This window comes from Rhinoderma darwinii, chromosome 4 (assembly GCF_050947455.1).
Source record: "Rhinoderma darwinii isolate aRhiDar2 chromosome 4, aRhiDar2.hap1, whole genome shotgun sequence".
Lineage (NCBI taxonomy): Eukaryota > Metazoa > Chordata > Amphibia > Anura > Rhinodermatidae > Rhinoderma > Rhinoderma darwinii.
Window position 1 is genome coordinate 177,561,995 of NC_134690.1, and position 16,600 is coordinate 177,578,594.

Consider the following 16,600-nt stretch of genomic DNA (forward strand, 5'->3'; position numbering starts at 1 on the left):
TGGGCCCAGACTGTGCACAGTTCCCGATGAACGACCTCTACCTCGAGATTGTTGGAACTACCAGGTGAAACGGAGGAGAACCGTGGATTAAACCCAAAATTACAGAAAAAGGGGGAGACCCCTGACGAGTTACTGACTCGGTTATTAAGGGAAAATTCGGCGAGGGGAATGAATGAGACCTAATCATATTCACAGTCAGAGATAAAACACCTTAAATATTGTTCTAGAGACTGATTAGTCCTCTCAGTTTGGCCATTAGTTTCAGGATGGAAGGCAGAGGAGAAGGACAGATCAATCTCCAACTTTTTTACAGAAGGCTCTCCAAAACAATGAAACAAATTGTACCCCTCTGTCCGAAACAATATTGACAGGAACCCTATGGAGACGCAGGATGTGTTTGACAAACAAGGTAGCTAACGTCTTAGCATTGGGTAGTTTCTTGAGGGGCACAAAGTGGAATATCTTACTGAAGCGGTCTACTACCACCCACACCACCGACTTGCCTTGAGATGGAGGCAAATCGGTGATAAAATCCATGGAGATATGGGTCCAAGGTCTCTGGGGAATGGGCAAAGAACGTAGTAAGCCCACTGGTCGGGACCTGGGAGTCTTGGACCTGGCACAAACCTCACAAGCGGCGATGTTGGCCTTAACGTCTTTAGGCAACCCAGGCCACCAATAGTTTCTGGCAATGAGGTGTTTGGTACCCAGGATGCCTGGATGACCAGATAGTGCGAAGTCATGATTCTCCCTAAGTACCCTTAGCCGGAGTTGGAGGGGAACAAACAGCTTGTTCTCAGGAAGGTCTCGGGTTTAGCCTCCGGGCAGATTCTAGGAAAACCAGATTCTTGTGGTCGGTAAGGACCGTTACCTGGTGCCTAGCCCCCTCCAGGAAGTGGCGCCACTCTTCAAATGCCCATTTAATGGCAAAGAGTTCGCGGTTGCCAATATCATAGTTACTCTCAGTGGGCGAAAAATTCCTGGAGAAGTAGGCACAGGGACGGAGATGGGTGAGGGACCTGGTACCCTGGGACAAGACAGCCCCCACTCCCACCTCGGATGCGTCAACTTCCACGATAAATTGCTCCATTTGGTTGGGCTGGACCAGCACCGGGGCCGAGATAAAGCACTTCTTAAGGACCTCAAAAGCCTGGACAGCCTCAGGAGGCCAGTGGAGGAGATCAGCACCTTTGCGAGTGAGGTCCGTAAGAGGCTTAGCGATGACCGAGAAGTTAGCAATAAATCTCCTGTAATAATTAGCGAACCCCAAGAAACACTGTAACGCCTTCAGGGAGGCAGGTTGGACCCATACCGCCACAGCCTGGACCTTGGCGGGGTCCATGCGGAATTCATGAGGAATGAGGATTTGACCCAAAAATGGTATCTCTTGCACCCCAAACACACATTTTTCAGTCTTAGCAAACAGTTTGTTTTCCCGAAGGACCTGGAGCACCTTCCTGACATGCTCAATGTGGGAGGACCAGTCCTTGGAAAACACAAGTATGTCATCAAGGTACACTATAAGAAATACCCCCAGGTAATCTCTTAAAATCTGATTTATGAAATTCTGGAAGACCGCGGGGGCATTACACAACCCAAAGGGCATGACGAGGTATTCAAAATGACCTTCGGGCGTGTTAAACGCAGTCTTTGACTCATCCCCCTCTTTGATGCGGATAAGGTTATACGCCCCCCATAGATCAAACTTAGAGAACCATTGAGCCCCCTGGACTTGATTAAAGAGATCAGGAATCAAAGGATGGGGATACTGGTTCCTTACAGTGACCTTATTCAAGTTACGGTAGTCAATGAATGGCCTAAGACCACCATCCTTCTTCCCTACGAAGAAGAAGCCAGCACCTACCGGAGAAGTAGAGGGAAGAATGTAACCCTTGGCCAGGCATTCCTGGATATACTCTCTCATGGCTTCACGTTCGGGACAAGAAAGGTTAAATATCCTACCCTTAGGGAGCTTAGCTTCTGGTACCAAATCGATAGCGCAATCGTATTCTCTATGAGGAGGTAACACTTCGGAGGCCTCCTTAGAGAAAACATCGGCAAAGTCCTGAACAAACTCAGGTAGCGTGTTCACCTCCTCAGGGGGAGAAATTGAATTAACAGAAAAACATGACGTCAAGCATTCATTACCCCATTTGGTAAGCTCCCCAGTATTCCAGTCAAACGTAGGATTATGCAACTGCAACCAGGGAAGGCCTAAAACCAAATCGGACGATAATCCCTGCATCAACAGTACAGAGCACTGCTCCAAATGCATGTAGCCAACAAGGAGTTCAAAAACAGGGGTATGCTGTGTAAAATAACCATTAGCAAGAGGAGTGGAGTCGATACCCACTACCGGGACAGGTTTAGGCAAATCAATCAAAGGCATAGCTAGAGACATAGCAAAGTCCATAGACATGATATTAGCAGACTACCCTGAATCCACGAAGGCACTGCCGGTAGCAGACCTACCACCAAAAGAGACCTGAAAGGGAAGCAAGATTTTATTACGTTTCATATTTACGGGAAATACCTGTGCGCCCAAGTGACCTCCCCGATGATCACTTAGGCGCGGAAGTTTTCCGGCTGCTTATTCTTACGCCTAGGACAGGTGTTCACTTGATGTTTGTCATCCCCACAATAGAAGCAGAGACCATTCTTCCTGCGCAACTCTCTACGTTGATGGGGGGACACGGAGGCCCCAAGTTGCATAGGTATCTCCGAGTCTTCCGTGGAAGAGCGAATCAACGGGATCTCGGGAGGCGTCGGTCAAGTCGTACCACTAAAGCCATAACCTGGTCTAAGGAGTCAGAACAGGGATAGCTAACTAGCAGGTCTTTCAGGGCGTTCGACAGACCCAACCTAAACTGTCACCTTAAGGCAGGGTCATTCCACCGAGAAGCTACGCACCACTTCCTAAAGTCAGAGCAATACTCCTCCACAGGTCTCTTACCCTGACGTAAGGTCACCAGCTGACTCTCAGCAAAGGCAGTCCTGTCAGTCTCGTCATAAATGAGTCCGAGAGCAGAAAAGAAACGGTCAACGGAGGAAAGTTCAGGGACGTCAGGGGCCAGGGAGAAGGCCCATTCTTGGGGCCCTTCCTGGAGCCGGGACATAATTATACCCACCCGCTGGCTCTCAGAACCTGAGGAGTGGGGCTTTAAGCGAAAGTAGAGCTTACAACTCTCCCAAAATTAGAGAAAAGTCCTCCGGTCCCCTGAGAACCGGTCAGGCAATTTGAGGTGGGGTTCAAGAGGTGAGGTGAGAGGTACAACCATGGCAGCGTCAGGCTGGTTGACCCTCTGAGCCAGGGCCTGGACCTGTAGGGAGAGACCCTGCATTTGCTGAGCCAGGGTCTCAAGGGGGTCCATAATAGAGTGAGGGACCAGGGTAGCCTAGGTATATGGGCTTGTGATTATGTAGTGACAGGGGGGTAGGGAAACAGACAGTGAGCCCTAATCTACCCACCACTCAGTCCCTGCCTACTTGCAACGACCCGCAATAGGCGACGGGGTACAACTGGGCGACGGTCCCTACGCTCAGTAGGTACACGACAGACAAACGGACAAGGGGACACAAGCAAAGGGAAATGGGGCAGTTGCCCACGGCAACACCGTGAGCAACAAGAGAGGTGGACGAGCCGAGTCGAACCAGGAATGTACGAGGTACCAAACGCAGAGCAGGAGAGTAGTCAGAAAGCCGGGGTCAGTATGAAGCAAGGTCAAATAGCTAGGAGCTGCAGCAAGGCCAGGAAACCACACGAGAAGAATCACAAGCAAAGGAGGAACAGGAAAGGCAGGTATAAATAGACAGAGGGCGGAACTAGCTCCGTCTGGCCAGGCTGCGATAGGCTCTCCTACTCCTAAGCCTGCCATGCTGAGTGGTGGAAGATGGAGTCAGTCTCAGAGACATATCTATCTATCTATCTATCTATCTATCTATCTATCTATCTATCTATCTATCTATCTATCTATCTATCTAGAAGTTCAAAAGTCTGAGAGCACCATCACATTTAAAAATATAGAAATATTTTTTAATTGATGCTTAATAATAAACAGAGCGTTTTAGAATGTTTACAACGGTTATATAAAAACTTATGATAAAAGTAAAATAAAGAAATACTCTAGATTTTTGTGACATTGACCATGTTATCATCTCTGTAAAAAAGGGTCACATTTCCTTGTGTCTAATGGTGTATTTACATAAAGCAGTGATACCGAATATCTATAGTTTTTTTTGAAAGTTTGTTTATGGAAAAGAGGTAAATTTTGTGATGCCCCATTCCAAGAGCAATAGCTTTTTTATTTTTCTGTCGATGTTGCTGTATAAGGGCTTCTTTTTTATTGGCACCATTATTTGGTGGTAAGGTGACCGAGAATTAGGATGTAATAGTAGAATTTTTGTGGTAAGGGATTAAATGTGACAAAATCACTTTGTTTCTTCCACAAGTTATGAGAACTACTAATCTTAAAGGCTATGTACACTTTTTAAATCAAAGTTGATAAACTTAGATGTCATCGATATTATCTGGATCCTGCGTGTCAGAGACACACAGGACCAGCTTTAAGCCGAGCCATCAGTTTAGCTAAACTGATGGAGTCAGCTTTGAAGGAAGGATACAGCTTCTATGTATAAAGGATATATAGAAGCTGTAACCTAAAAAGTAAAAAAGAAAAGGAAAATGATAAAAGAAAATTAGTTTTAAATCACTTAAAACATTGTTGTTTTTTTTTAAAATTGCTTCAAAAGTGTACATAGCATCTAATTACAATATGTATATGTAAATGATAATCAGAAAAAAATTATATATAGCAATTGTTGCCTTACGCAGCCTCCTGAAAGAGCCACCACCTGGCGAAACTCCTCTGTGCTGGTTGTGAGGATCGTAATGGTGGAATAATCCATCAGATCCTTGGCAATGATTTAAATAAAAAAAAGTCTGCATTTTGCATGTTTGTTACAATTTCATATTTATAGATTTTATGAACTCTTAAAATATCAACATGATAATATTAAATACATTTTTTGTACAATAATTAGTAACTTACCAAATTCTTTGGGGACAGTTATTGAATAATGACAAATCTGTCCAAAAGTATAATTATTTGGGTAGTTTGGGGATAAAACCACTCCCTCCATCCCTGTATACTGCCCACCACAAGGAGCTGAAACAAGAGTAGGGAATAATTAGATATTAATATATATATATATATATATATATATATATATATATATATATATATATATATATATATATATACAATCTAATACTCATACATACACGTAAAGGAATTGCTGCATATTTTCCGTCCGGAATTGCGGATGGAAAATATGCAGTAAAATACAGTAGCAGCAAAATGGGTGAGATTTAACAAATAAAAAGCATGCCATTTAGTGCTGCGGAAAGTGGACTGAATTGCTGCGTTTTTCAGAGGAGATGTCACCATCTCCCAGCATTGAGAAGAATGCTGCATAATATGCACCATTTTCTGCAGTAAAAAATGCAGGAAATGGTGCGTTTTTTTCACGGCAGAATGTCTGCTACTTTCAACGGAATTGCTGCAGAAATTTTCTGCAGCAATTCGGTTACATGTTTACAAGCCCTAAGTCCTCTCCAGTAATAGCAAACACATAGTTTTGTTCATTCTCCAAGTTTGCTACTAGTTCAGGTTGCCTAACATACACCTGATTATTGGGGTTACCCCACTTGATTACAACCTACAGATGTAGCCATCTTTATCTTGACATTTAGCGCATTAAATACACAATGTCAAGAAACATTAAAGTGACTTTTTAAGGCTTTTCAATGTCTTTTGTTGTGTGATATCACGCTGCAGCAAGTTATCGGAGTCAAGATAAAGATGGCTACATCCGTATATGTGCCAAAGTTGTCACTGGAACTTCCACCCGCCATAGCAATTTACTGCTACACGTATTTAATTTAGGTATATTCCCCTTAAGCAACGAAAAAGCAAGAAGTCATTCAAGTTCAGAATGAAAAAAAAAAACAACAAGAAATGGAGGAAAAGGGTGTTAAAAACAAAGAAACGTTTATACTGTGCTATATGTGTATCAAGGCAGAGGCATTGTTTAGAAATCAAAAATTGTCCCCACTAAGTAGTAATCTCAAGGACCACAAATAACACATGATTTGTATTAACAATGAGTTGTTGCCACAAGACCAACTCATCTATGTTATATTCAAAGCTTCACCTCTGCTTCATCTGTGTCTCCTTATGAGTTTATTCTTGTCTATGGATGTGTCACAAACAGTGACACTTCTCCCCCCCCTGTTTCTTTCTTTAGTCTCAGTTCCCAGGATCCGTGCTCAGGGACTACATTTTAACAGTGAGTATATTACACACATTACAAGTTGTATTGATGAAAAGTACAGAAGTGTCAAAGAATAATTTTTTTGAAAATGTCAAATGTAAAACATCTAAAAAGAGACTTGCCAAATCAGTTATATTATATGGTCCTTATCTTTATTTTCTCAAGGAATACAATAAGTCAGTGATTTCTAATAGATTACAATTTATAATAAGAGGTACACTATTTCATTTAAAGGAAAAATATACATTTATATTGTAAATAATTTAATAATTAAGAACAAAATCCAAAAAATAATAATATTATTTTCTTCTATAGCTTCATTATTCACAAATTATTTCCCATAAATCTGTTGTTACACTAAATATATTGACTTCTAGCCACTAGAGGGGAGCAGCCACATACTGTACATAGCACAACTAGTTCATAGCGTATTGTACATGTAAATTTATGTCAGTTTCATTATTTCAGGTGCAAAAGGATTGTATAATATTCATACTCTGATACAACTGCTTTCATGATCAATCCTATGAGATGTTTGGATAATAGGCCCTTTGGCTTATTGTTATGCTAGCCTGAGTTCAAACTTAAGGCCGGGTTCCCACGAAGTGTAAACGCTGCGGAATTTCCGCAACTGAATTATGTGCGGAAATTACGCTGAATTTACAGTAGCAACAAAGTGCATGAGATTTAGAAAATTGACCTGCGGTGCGGAATTTAAATCCGCAGCATGTCAATTTATGCTGCGTTTACATTACTTTTCTGTTGCAGGTTATCCCCAATGAATTCAATGGGGATGCATACCCTGCAACAGAAAGCCAAGTGTTGCATCATTTGCGGTGGAATCACAGCGATTCCGCCGCAAAAATCTCAACTCAGGAAAAATAAAAATTCATGCTTATCCAAAACTTTCTGCTTTCTTCCTGCAGTCCAGCCTCCTGGGATGATGTTTCATCCCATGTGACCACTGCAGCCTGTGATTGGCTCATTGTCATTGTTCACATGGCCTGCAGCCTTCATCTTAGGAGACCGGACTACACACAGTCATGTGGTGCGGTTTTACAGACAGAATGTGCAGCGGGTTCCAGGTCGGATACGTTCGGTAGTTTTTACGTAGCGTATCCGACCCGTGGGAACCCGGCCTTAAGGCTTTGGACACCTTTGTGGGCTTTTTTCTCATTTCTATTAAATGTATGTTTTATTGGTTTTTAAAATGTACTTTTATGAAATATTTACTATAGTTATACAGATGTAGCGTCTATATATCCTCTATGCATAGAAGCTACATTAGCCGATTCCATCAGTGAATGGAAAGTGTTAGGCCGGGTTCCCACGGGACGGATACGCTGTGTAAAAACCACGCAGCGTATCGGACCTGGAACCCGCAGTACATTCTGTCCGAAAACCGCACCACATTGTTGTGTGTTTTTTCAGACGTAGTTTCCACTGCGTAAAGCAGCAGTAAAAAACGCTAATACTTATGTAGGTCGTTGTTATGGCGACACGTCCCCCTGGGCGCAACTTGGAGGGGGCGCCAGGGCCGCACCGTCCATGACGGCGGCCTGCTGCCTCTCTGAGGGGTCGGCGGCGCCACTGAAACCAGCTACAGCCACCCCCTCCTGCACTATATTTGTACCTGCGTCTATAGAACACAGGTACAATTAGAATCAATGAATGGCCAGGTATGTTCCATGCCCGGCCATTCAGAGCCTTTCTACGAGTGAAGCGGCGTGATACTTTGGGCCGCTTATGTCATTGAAAGTCAGTGACTGACAGGGAAAGTCATTCTGCCCTGCCAATTAGCGCATTTCATAGACGCAAGCAGCGTGATCACGTCATCGCGCTGCTTGCGTCGTTCAACCCCAGGAGACCTGCGCAAAGAGAGCAGGTCCCCATTGCCGCCGGATGGCGCGATATTGGGATTAAGGGGAGTTTATATAGTTTGTTTTTTTAACCTCATAAAAAAGTGCGTGTCATTATCTACGGGGGGGGGGGGGGGGTGGTGGCTTTATCTACAGGGGGGCTTTATCTATGGGGGTGGATTTATCTACAGGGGGCCTTTATCTACGGGGGATAACTTTATCTACAGGGGGGCTTTATATATTGGGGGCTTTATCTACGGCGGGCTCTATCTACTGGGGGGCTATATGCTGGGGTGGGCTATATGTTGAGCACTATATACAGGGGTGGGCTATATATGGAGCACTATATACAGGGGTGGGCTATATCTACAGGGGGCTATATACAGGGGTGGGCTATCTGTGGAGCACTATAGGGGGAGATATATGTGGGACACTATATACAGGGGTGGGCTATATGGGGGGCACTATCTACAGGCGGCTCTATGGGGCACTATCTACAGGGGGCTCTATGGCAGGCACTATCTACCGGGGTCACGGTGTGTGTGGGGGACACAGTGTATGGTGCTATTATAATTAGAGGTGCAGTGTATGGCACTATTATATTTATGGGCGTAGTGTGTGGTATAATGAGAACTTTATCTTTGTTTATAGGTGTAGAAATGTTTGAAAAGTGAGAAGCTAAAGACATCTGAGCGGCAAACTGCAGAAATGGGCTGTGACCGGGAAAAGTCATCATAGAGGTCTGGACCGGTGAGTCACTTAATGTAAATGTTTATTCTGCCTCTAATCAGTACTGTACTCACTGTATGATCTGCAGTGAGATGATGGGTGATATGATTTGATATGATTTTTTTTGTGAAACAGCAACTCCCAGCATATCCTTACCATTGTTCAGGCCATGATGGGAGCTGGAAACAATTTAGTGCAAACCTATACAGCAGGGGTTGCACTAAATTGAGCTGTATTTGTGTTGGTGTTGTATATATGTACTGAGCTTGGTTCTGGTACTAAATATATGTACTGAGCTTGGTTCTGGGGCTGTATTTATGTACTGAGCTTTGTTCTGGAGCTGTATTTATGTACTGAGCTTTGTTCTGGTGCTGTATATATGTAATGATCTTGGTTCCGGAGCTGTATTTATGTACTGAGCTTTGTTCTGGTGCTGTATATATGTAATGATCTTGTGTAAAGGATCTGCCAGACACAGCTTCTGTGTCGACACCCGTGGCTAATCAGTCTGCATCTGCTCCTAGGTCTGATAGAGTGACTCGATCTGCTACCACTCAGGCTGGTAGGCTGATGAGTGGGAGAACCTATCACAGCCTGGCCAGACAGTTCTAGCTCCCGCCCTCGGTTTATGTATACATTCATTTGCTTCTTGTCTTTGCCTGTGATTCTCTCTTGTTTCCTGGCTCTGCTGTTTCAGCTATTACTATTGACCTCTGCTTCATATTGACCCTGGCTTTATTGACTACGCTCCTGCTCTGCGTTTGGTACCTCATACACTCCTGGTTTGACTCGGCTCATTCACTACTCTTGTTGCTCACGATTTTTGCCATGGGCAACTGCCTCATTTCCCTTAGCTTCTGTGTACCCTTGTCTGTTTGTCTGTCGTGCACCTACTGAGCGTAGGGACCGTCGCCCAGTTGTACGCCGTCGCCTAGGACTGGTCGTGCAAGTAGGCAGGGACTGAGTGGCGGGTAGATTAGGGCTCACCTGTCTGTCTCCCTACCCCGTCATTACATCTTGGTTCTGGAGCTGTATGTATGTACTGAGCTTTGTTCTGATGCTGTATTTATGTACTGAGCTTTGTTCTGGTGCTGTATATATGTAATGAGCTTGGTTCTGGTGTTGTGTATAGAACTATATTACTTGTAAAATGTACAAATGTTTTTATGCTCGAGTTACATAAAAAAATGTGGAAAAGAAATGACACGTCATTGATTGGTAGAGAAAACAAACATGGCGAGGGGGAAGTAGATGTCAGGAAAGAAGTTGGGGGGAAGTCAAACTGAATCTTTGCCCCGGGTGCTAGAGAACCTAGCTATGCCTCTGTGTCCCACCATCACAGTCCAGCCTCCCTGGATTACCCTGCAGCCCATGTGACCGCTGCACACTGTGTTTGGCTGCAGCGGCGGTCACATGGGATGTAAAGTCAGCCCAGGAGGCCGGCCTCTGACGTCATCCAGGCCGGCCTCCTGGGATGACATATCATCCCATGTAACCACCGCTGCAGCCTGTTATTGGCTCTAGCGGTCACATGGGATGCAATATCATCCCAGGAGGCTGGACTGCAGGAAGAAGGAGAGTGTTCTGGGTAAGTATGATTTTTTTATTTTCTGTAGTTTGCAATTTTTGTGGCGTAATCTCTGGGAATACGTCACAAAAGTCGCAACACTGGGCTTTCTGTTGCAGGTTTTGCATCCCCATTGAATTCAATAGGGAAAACCCACAATGGAAAATCAACAAAAAACGCAGGAGGTTTATTTATGCTGCAGAATTAAATTCCGCACTACAGGTCAATTTATTAACATTTATGCTGCGCATTTTTGCCATAGCGTGGGCATGAGATTTTCTGAATCTCATCCACTTTGCTGCTGCTGTAAATGCTGTGGAATTTCCGCACAGAAATCCATTGCGGAAATTCCACAGCGTTTACGCTATGTGGGAATCTGGCCTCAGAGACACACAGGACCCGCTCTCAGCCAAGCCGTCAATTCAGCTCACTAACGGAATTTGTTAATATGATGAAGTTGATGCAGCTTCTATGTATAGAGGATATATAGAAGCTGCATCTGAAAAATGCTTAAACATTTTTAATAAAAGTCAATTTAAATTCGACATTTAAAATCACATAAACATACATTTAATAAAAATAATTTAAAAAAAGCCTGCAAATGTGTTCATAGCCTTTATAATACGACCATATCCGAGATACTATAGATGAAAGCTTACAATACAACATACCATTACATGACGGTAAACTCTTGTTCCATGCAGGCTTCCCATCTGTACTAATCACACAGCTGATGGTTGCAGGATCAATGATTTTATAACCTGGGTCACACTGATACGTTACAGTAGATCCAAGTTTAAAGTCTGTACCAATCCGGGTACCATTCATGATGTTCCCTGGATCAAAACAAGCTTCTCTGGGTTTTTCTATTGTAAAAGTTAAAACAGAAATTATTAATGAATTCAATGTATCATTACACACTTCCATATATATATACATTAGACTTCATTCACCGTTCATATGTGGTTCACGTTTGGCGTGTACCCTATATATGCCATACATTGCTCAATGTTATTGTAAAAAAATGTATACTGCTTGGTATAAAGTGTAGTTGGCAACAGTTTTTAATACAGGGAAATAAAAGGCGTGCCAACACATACCGCCTAAATGTTATCCAGGGGAACACCTTTTTTAGGATACATTGTGGCTTATTATATGTCTATAATAATAATAATAATAATAATAATAATGTATAATAATAATGTCTATAATACACATTATATAATGTGTATTACAGACATGATTGGCATATACTGTACATTGATGTGAAAACAGCATAACAAAACTTAAAGCCTATAAAAGCAAATATTTAGGTTAAGCTTTTAAAAAAATGTTTTCACAGATAATGTAACTTTGTGGCAATAATAACTAGACGTGTATAAAGTTGGTCAGGCACTGGAAATATACGGCTATTCTGTTCGCGACACTTTGAAAGTATTCACACTGTATCAATGACAACATCCTCTTCCAGTAATCAAAGTTCTTTTCAAGAGCAGACGAGCTTCTAATTCTGTAACTCAATCCAAGTTAACACTATCCCGCTTATTACATTTGCCTCACTTTCTCTCATCTCCTCTTGTAAGCTACTTTTCTTTTAGTACTGAGGATTTTCATTTTCTTTCTTCTGCATCCAATTCATGTGCTAGGTAATTTGTTCTCAAATGTAACACTCGTGATCCCAGCTGTCTCTCTTTAATTATGTCTCCCATTCCCCTTTTCTCTACTTCTCCTTTTCGGCATCTTCACTCTCCCAGCTCTGCTTCAAGCATACTAGAAGTGTTTGTTCTTCCTTGACCCATTTCCTCGACTCTTTGACCCTCCGCAGTCTACTGTTTTCTTCATCCTCTGTAATTTCACAATGACACAGCATGACCTGTTCCCAGCTTCTATACCTTTATAACATGTATAGTATTATTCTCACACATTTATCAGGGATAAGACAACCTTCCATCTTTGACCTTAACACCATTATATTTCTATTTGTTGCACAATGACATTATTATGGAAACGTTCAATATCTAGAGGTCGTCTGTGTACTTATGTATTATTTCATTAAGTGAAAACATAGCAACTGTAAGTGCAATATTTTAGGTTGGCTACTATGTTTCTTCAGCCTCTTGCCGCCGCAGCCATTATTCAGTTTTTCATTTTTGTTTTTTCCTCCCCGCTTTCCAAAAGTCATATGTTTTTAATTTTCCTGTCCATATAGCCAGATGATGATTTTTTTTTTGTAGGACGAGTTTTAGCTTTTAATGGTACCATTAAATGTACCATATAATGTACTGAAAAACATAAAAAAATATTTTGTGGGGTGGAATATTTTGTTTTTATGCCATTTTTCATGTGGTAAAAATGACATGTTAAATGTATTCTGAGGGTCAAGACACGTATAGCGAAACCAAATGTGCTTTTTTTATGTTTTACTACTTTTACAAAATAAAAACAATTTGTTAAAATAAATTTTGTTCTGAGACTTATAACTTTTTTTACTTTTCCGTTTATAGAGCAGTGTGAGGGCTTGCTTTTTTGTGGGGTGAGCTGTAGTTTTTATTGATACCATTGGCACATGCGACCTTTTGATAAATGTTATTCTATTTTTTCGGGTAGGTAAGTTGGCCAAAAAAAAGCAGTACTTGCAGTTTCTTTTTTTTTTCTTTTTTAACCACGTTCACCGTGTGGTTTAAATAATGATATGTCGCAATAGTTCTGACTTTTATGAACGCGGCAATACCAATTATGATTATTTATTTTATATTACTTTAGGGGGAAATGGAAAATGGGGTTTTGTTTTTAAACATTTAATATTTTTTCCTATATTAGTAAAAACTTTCTTCAACTAATTTATTTAAATTTTTTTAGTCTTCCTAAGAGACTTATACATGTACTCGTTAGATCATTGGTATAATACACTGCAATACTTAAGTATTGCAGTGTATTGTACTTTTAGCGTCCATCTATAAAGCCATTCCTCCTGTAGGGTTTAATAGGAAAACCAAGATGGCAGGCCTGGGGGCATTCACATATGATACATTTAGGCCGGGTTCCCACGTAGCTTAAACGCTGCGGAAAATCCGCAATGGATTTCTGTGCAGAAATTCCGCAAAATTTACAGTAGCAGCAAAGTGCATAAGATTTAGAAAATCTCATGCCCACGCTGCGAATAAAACTGCAGCGTAAACGTTAAATTGATCTGCGGTGCGGATATTAAATCCACAGCATGTCAATTTATGCTGCATTTTCGTTGCTTTTCTGCTGCAGGTTTTCCCCATTGAAATCAAGGGGGATGCAAAACCTGCAATAGAAAGTCAAGTGTTGCAACTTTTGCGGTGGAGTCGCACTGACTCCACTGCAAAAATCTCAAGTAAAAAAATAAATAGTTATACTTACCCAGAATTACCTGCTTCTTCTCCAGTCCAGCCTCCTGGGATGGTCACATGGCCTGCAACCAGGGGCGTAACTAGGAAAGACTGGGCCCCATAGCAAACTTTTGACTGGGGCCCCCCCTCCCCTGGGTGTCACACAACCCCCCCTTGTAGATAGTGCCTTTTTTACAGCCCCCCCCTGTAGATAATGCCATACAGCCCCCTGTAGATAACGCCATACAGCCCCCTCTGTAGAGAACGCCATGCAGAGTCCCCCCTGTAGATAACGCCATAAAGCCCCCTCTGTAGAGAACGCCATGCAGAGTCCCCCCCTGTAGGTAACGCCATGCAGAGTCCCCCCCTGTAGGTAACGCCATGCAGAGTCCCCCCCTGTAGGTAACGCCATGCAGAGTCCCCCCTGTAGGTAACGCCATGCAGAGTCCCCCCTGTAGGTAACGCCATACAGAGTCCCCCCCTGTAGGTAACGCCATGCAGAGTCCCCCCTTGTAGGTAACGCCATACAGATTCCCCCCCCTGTAGGTAACGCCATACAGAGTCCCCCCCCTGTAGGTAACGCCATACAGAGTCCCCCCCCTGTAGGTAACGCCATGCAGAGTCCCCCCCTGTAGGTAACACCATACAGAGTCCCCCCTGTAGGTAACGCCATACAGAGTCCCCCCCTGTAGGTAACGCCATGCAGAGTCCCCCCCTGTAGGTAACACCATACAGAGTCCCCCCTGTAGGTAACGCCATACAGAGTCCCCCCTGTAGGTAACGCCATACAGAGTTCCCCCCCTGTAGGTAACGCCATACAGAGTGCCCCCCCTGTAGGTAACGCCATACAGAGTGCCCCCCCCCTGTAGGTAACGCCATGCAGAGTCCCCCCTGTAGGTAACGCCATGCAGAGTCCCCCCCTGTAGGTAACACCATGCAGAGTCCCCCCTTGTAGGTAACGCCATACAGAGTCCCCTCCCCTGTAGGTAACGCCATGCAGAGTCCCCCCCTGTAGGTAACGCCATGCAGAGTCCCCCCCCTGTAGGTAACGCCATGCAGAGTCCCCCCTGTAGGTAACGCCATGCAGAGTCCCCCCTGTAGGTAACGCCATGCAGAGTCCCCCCCTGTAGGTAACGCCATGCAGAGTCCCCCCAGTAGGTAATGCCATGCAGAGTCCCCCCCTGTAGGTAACGCCATGCAGAGTCCCCCCCCTGTAGGTAACACCATAGAGAGTCCCCCCCCTGTAGGTAACACCATAGAGAGTCTCCCCCTGTAGGTAACGCCATAAAGAGTCCCCCCCTGTAGGTAACGCCATGCAGAGTCCCCCCCCTGTAGGTAACGCCATGCAGAGTCCCCCCTGTAGGTAACGCCATGCAGAGTCCCCCCTGTAGGTAACGCCATGCAGAGTCCCCCCCTGTAGGTAACGCCATGCAGAGTCCCCCCCCTGTAGGTAACGCCATGCAGAGTCCCCCCTGTAGGTAACGCCATGCAGAGTCCCCCCTGTAGGTAACGCCATGCAGAGTCCCCCCCTGTAGGTAACGCCATGCAGAGTCCCCCCAGTAGGTAATGCCATGCAGAGTCCCCCCCTGTAGGTAACGCCATGCAGAGTCCCCCCCCTGTAGGTAACACCATAGAGAGTCCCCCCCCTGTAGGTAACACCATAGAGAGTCTCCCCCTGTAGGTAACGCCATAAAGAGTCCCCCCCTGTAGGTAACGCCATGCAGAGTCCCCCCCCTGTAGGTAACGCCATGCAGAGTCCCCCGCCTGTAGGTAACGCCATAGAGAGTCTCCCCCTGTAGGTAACGCCATGCAGAGTCCCCCCCTGTAGGTAACGCCATGCAGAGTCCCCCCTGTAGGTAACGCCATGTAGAGCCCCCCCCCCTGTAGGTAACGCCATACAGAGTCATCCCCCCTGTAGGTAACACCATACAGCCCCCCCTGTAGGTAACGCCATACAGAGTCCCCCCCTGTAGGTAACGCCATGCAGAGTCCCCCCCTGTAGGTAACGCCATGCATCCCCTATCCACAGGATAGGGGATACATGTGTGATCGCTGGCAGCGATAGGGAGAACGGGGGACCAAAAGTCCCCCGAAGTTCTCCATGACTAACCTCTGACTTCCGGCGTCTGCGCAGCTCAATAAAAATGAAAGGAGCGCTGGTCACGCATGCGCACAAGCGCGACCGGCGCTCCATTCATTTCTACGGAGCTGCCGACAGAGACCCCGGAAGTCCGAGGTTTGTGATGGAGAACTTCAGGGGACTTTCAGTCCCCCGTTCTCCTTATCGCTGCCAGCGATCACACATGTATCCCCTGTCCTGTGGATAGGGGATACATGTCTTTTGTTTAATGGCAGAGCGGGTAGATATCTCCCTGCTCTGCAGTAGTGTTCAGTGGCGTCGCGCTGTAGCAGCCATAGCGGCTGCTAGCGGAGCCTTCGGCCATGGTGGGGGCCCATGCCGGCGGGCAACACGGGCCCCCTCATGCCGCGGGCCCCGTTACGGCTGCTACGGCGGTAGTTACGCCACTGCCTGCAACGTCATCTAAGGAGGCCTTACTACACACAGAGGAGCGGGAGGGGGTAAGTGTAAAATTCCACCCAAAAAATCGCACCACAATAAGGTGTGGTTTTACGGACAGAATGTTCTGCGGGTTCCAGGTCTGATAGGCTGCTTAGATTTTATGCAGCTTATCCGACCCGTGGGAAACTTGTGCATTTAACAAATTACAACTCATCCTGTGAAAAACAAGCTTTCA

At 44.6% G+C, this 16,600-nt stretch overlaps 1 protein-coding gene across 1 annotated transcript in view; it reads right to left on the reverse strand.

Moving 5' to 3' along the window:
- CSMD1 (CUB and Sushi multiple domains 1) overlaps positions 1-16,600 on the reverse strand; it is a 1,675,903-nt gene that overhangs the window by 292,893 nt on the left and 1,366,410 nt on the right. Inside the window, exons 30-31 of the mRNA XM_075861938.1 lie at positions 11,160-11,354; positions 5,049-5,165 (exon numbers count right to left, since the gene is read on the reverse strand). Of these exons, the coding sequence (XP_075718053.1) occupies positions 5,049-5,165; positions 11,160-11,354 (312 nt within the window). The remainder of the gene's footprint in view (positions 1-5,048; positions 5,166-11,159; positions 11,355-16,600) is intronic.